The sequence below is a fragment of the Telopea speciosissima genome, chromosome 2, assembly GCF_018873765.1.
Source record: "Telopea speciosissima isolate NSW1024214 ecotype Mountain lineage chromosome 2, Tspe_v1, whole genome shotgun sequence".
NCBI classification, from domain to species: domain Eukaryota; kingdom Viridiplantae; phylum Streptophyta; class Magnoliopsida; order Proteales; family Proteaceae; genus Telopea; species Telopea speciosissima.
Genome location: NC_057917.1, coordinates 11,532,237 through 11,535,391, shown reverse-complemented (window position 1 = coordinate 11,535,391; position 3,155 = coordinate 11,532,237). Strand labels below are relative to the sequence as shown.

The window sequence follows — 3,155 nt, the reverse complement described above, 5'->3', positions numbered from 1 at the left end:
ATGGTTAATGAGACAGAAACTCCAGGTGAGTTACAATGGAGGGTAAGGGACAGCAATGGATCGTCCACACTTCTTGTTCCAGAATCTGGCCTTATCCGCAGAACCTGGCTAGGGTTCTTGAGTTTTCTTGTTGAGCTGAAGTCAAAAATTAGGAGATTTTTCAAGAAATCATGGGAATTAGGTGTTGAAGATCCTAAAAAAGTCATCCATTGTTTTAAGGTAGCATTGGCACTCACCTTAATATCAATGTTTTACTATGTGAGTCCTTTGTATAATGGTATGGGAGACCAGAATACTGTATGGGCAGTCATGACTGTTGTGGTAGTTTTTGAGTACACAGCAGGTAATTAGCCTTCCAAAGTCCCTTAAATTTTTTAATAAAAATCCCAATACTCATGATTTTACTTTCTATGTTTATGGTATTGGTGTTGTCTGTTGCAGGAGCAACAATATATAAAAGCTTAAACAGAGCAACTGGAACTATTCTTGCTGGATCACTAGCCGTAGCCATACACTGGATTGCTATCCATTTTGGTCAAGCTTTTGAGCTTGTAATTCTTGGATCTTCAGTCTTCCTTTCAGGTTTATAACATTTCATTGATCAACAACCCACCAAATTGAGACACACATGTTATTGGTGAAGCCTGATCTCAGTTCTAATCTAGAAAGTACTGTGGTGTTTCTTTGGCAGGCTGTTTCGCTTTTGAAACGCGCCTGAAGGGCCAAAAAGTGCATTCTATGGCGTTGACCCCTGTAGAGCATATCGATATTTTTTCGATTTGATATGTATTTCGCCCTATGTTGGTTTGTATCGCAAACCAGACCGGGGTGGATTTCTAGGGGCAATTTTGTACTTTCGTGGATTAGGATTTTCTTATATATTGTAGTACGTTATCTCTTTGAGAGATGAGTGAGAAGGATCGTATTTTTCTTCATAGAAATAATGGATTTGGAATATTACTCGGCCGTGGATGTAGCCTTCCTTCTTGGAGGTGAACCACGTAAAAATCGTTGTCTTGTGTGCTTGATTTCTCTTTCTATTTGTTTTCTTCTGCAAAATCGTCATTCTGCTGCTTTGTTTTTCTAACAACACCTACATGATCTAACTATACATGATTTATTGGTTTTTCTCTCAGCTTCTATAGCAACTTTCTCAAGATTTATTCCGACAATAAGAGTTCGATTCGATTACGGGGCTATGATCTTTATCCTCACCTTTTGTATCATTGAGGTGTCGGGTTTTCGGGTTGAAAAATTGTTTCAGATGGCCTACGAACGAGTGTTAACCATTGTCATAGGGATTATTATGTGCATGTTCATCAGCATGCTCATTAGTCCCGTTTGGGCCGGTGAGGAGCTCCACCTTCTCATCATTCGTAATATGGAAAACCTTGCCAATTCCTTGGATGGTAAGTATCTTAACAACAACAGTTACTATAGCTTTGCTATATATAGAATGGGCAAGAGATCTCTATTTGGTCGCATGGTTTCTATACAAGCATCTAGGCTAACAGGGGAGCACACCTATGTATCTACCAAGGGATAGAGGCGTCATCTCACAATGCCCTATGCGAGGGCATAGGAAACACCACCAAGTAGGGATCTTTTTCCCCATATAGAATGATATCTGATTCAAATTTATTCTCAAACTTGAAATTTAGGGTGTGTAGCTGAGTTCTTCAAGGAGAAGAACAGCAATGGCAATGTGGACAATGACGATAAAGCCCATAAAAATCTATTCGGATACAAATTGGTTCTAAATTCAAAAGCTGCAGAAGAGTCTTTTGTAAGTAAACTGAATCAATTTGGACAAGTTTTGCTTCTCTTCTTTCTTAAAATGAATTTCTGCTCTGTTTGTTTCGACGTAAAGTTTTATGTGGAAAATTTTACTTCACTTCAAAATATTTGGCTTATAAAATTATACATGTATTAAAGTTTTTCAATGCTTGTTTTTTATGGAAACAAACATTGGAAAACTTTTCAACATGTAAAATTTTATATTTATGAAGTAAAATTTGCCGCGTAAAAATTTTCAGATAAGATTTTACGCTACAATCGAAGCTAATTAATTCCTTCTCCTCATGAATTATTACTTTTTCTAGGCCAATTTTGCCATATGGGAGCCTACTCATGGCCGCTTCAACTTTAGACATCCATGGAAACAATACCTCAAAATTGGGGCATCAATGCGTAACTGTGCCTTCTGTATTGAGGTTCTTAATGGTTGCATTAATTCAGAAGTTCAGGTAGGTTAATTTCCACTTGCTATGCTCTATTTATTAACACTTCAGCTCTTAGAAACCCTAATTTACACTGTGTTTGGTATGCATTCTAGGTCGATTTTGCATTCTCAGACGATAAAAATAACTAATTAATGATTCTTTCGGTGTTGTTTTTGAGCTATAGGCACCTGAATTCATAAAGAAACGTCTCAATGATGCCTGCATCATATTGAGCTTCCACTGTTCAAGGGTGTTGAAAGAATTGGCTATTTCTACGACGACGATGACGAGATCTTCGAAAATAGATCTATTAATTGAAGAGATGAAAACTGCTCTACGAGACCTCAAAAATGCTTTAAAGTCCCTCCCTAGCATATTCACTCCACCAGTGTCACCATTACCATCACTATCACCATCACCATTACCAAAAGAAGGACAAGAGGAGGAGGAGGAGATAAAAGAGCCAATCTCAACACCCACAATCATGCCTGTGGTGGAAGTTGTTCCTCTTATAACTGTAGCTTCACTATTGATTGAAATAGTAGCAAGGATTGAAGGGGTAGTCAAAGCAGTGAAAGAATTAGCTAAATTGGTGGATTTCGAACCTCAGATGGAAAGACCAATTCAACCCATCAACAAGCCAACCTCAGAAGACCAACAAGATCAACAAAACATGAAAGCCCTACAACAAGTTTGAGATCAAGGTATTACCTTTAAGGCTTTGTTTGGTTGTAAGTTGTAACCGAGGCAAGATACAAATGAGTTGTACAAACATGCCCTGTTCTCCTGTAGCTAGCACTCTCACCCTCACCTCACCCTCATTGGTGGAAATTAAGTCAGAATTGTAAATTCATAATTTTGGATTAAAAAATATCTTTTACCAATTCAGATTTTTCCAGCCAAGCTTAAATAAGTATGAGAGAGAGAGAGAGA

At 37.8% G+C, this 3,155-nt stretch overlaps 1 protein-coding gene across 1 annotated transcript; it reads left to right on the top strand.

Annotated features, from left to right (window-relative positions):
* LOC122650440 (aluminum-activated malate transporter 10-like) lies at nucleotides 1–2,919 on the top strand. The gene is made up of 6 exons (XM_043843855.1): nucleotides 1–343; nucleotides 442–582; nucleotides 1,137–1,409; nucleotides 1,662–1,786; nucleotides 2,103–2,246; nucleotides 2,407–2,919. The coding sequence occupies exons 1-6, from the start codon at nucleotides 1–3 to the stop codon at nucleotides 2,917–2,919; spliced, it is 1,539 nt and encodes a 512-aa protein (XP_043699790.1).
* The last annotated feature ends 236 nt before the right edge of the window (nucleotides 2,920–3,155 follow it).

What these genes read in the sequence shown, in the direction of transcription:
- LOC122650440 (XM_043843855.1), top strand. Translation starts at nt 1, where the DNA reads ATGGTTAATGAGACAGAAACTCCAGGTGAGTTACAATGGAGGGTAAGG. An exon ending in CCTTGCCAATTCCTTGGATG is followed by an intron (nt 1,410 to 1,661) that starts GTAAGTATCTTA and finishes CTTGAAATTTAG; the next exon opens with GGTGTGTAGCTGAGTTCTTC. An exon ending in GCATTAATTCAGAAGTTCAG is followed by an intron (nt 2,247 to 2,406) that starts GTAGGTTAATTT and finishes TTTGAGCTATAG; the next exon opens with GCACCTGAATTCATAAAGAA.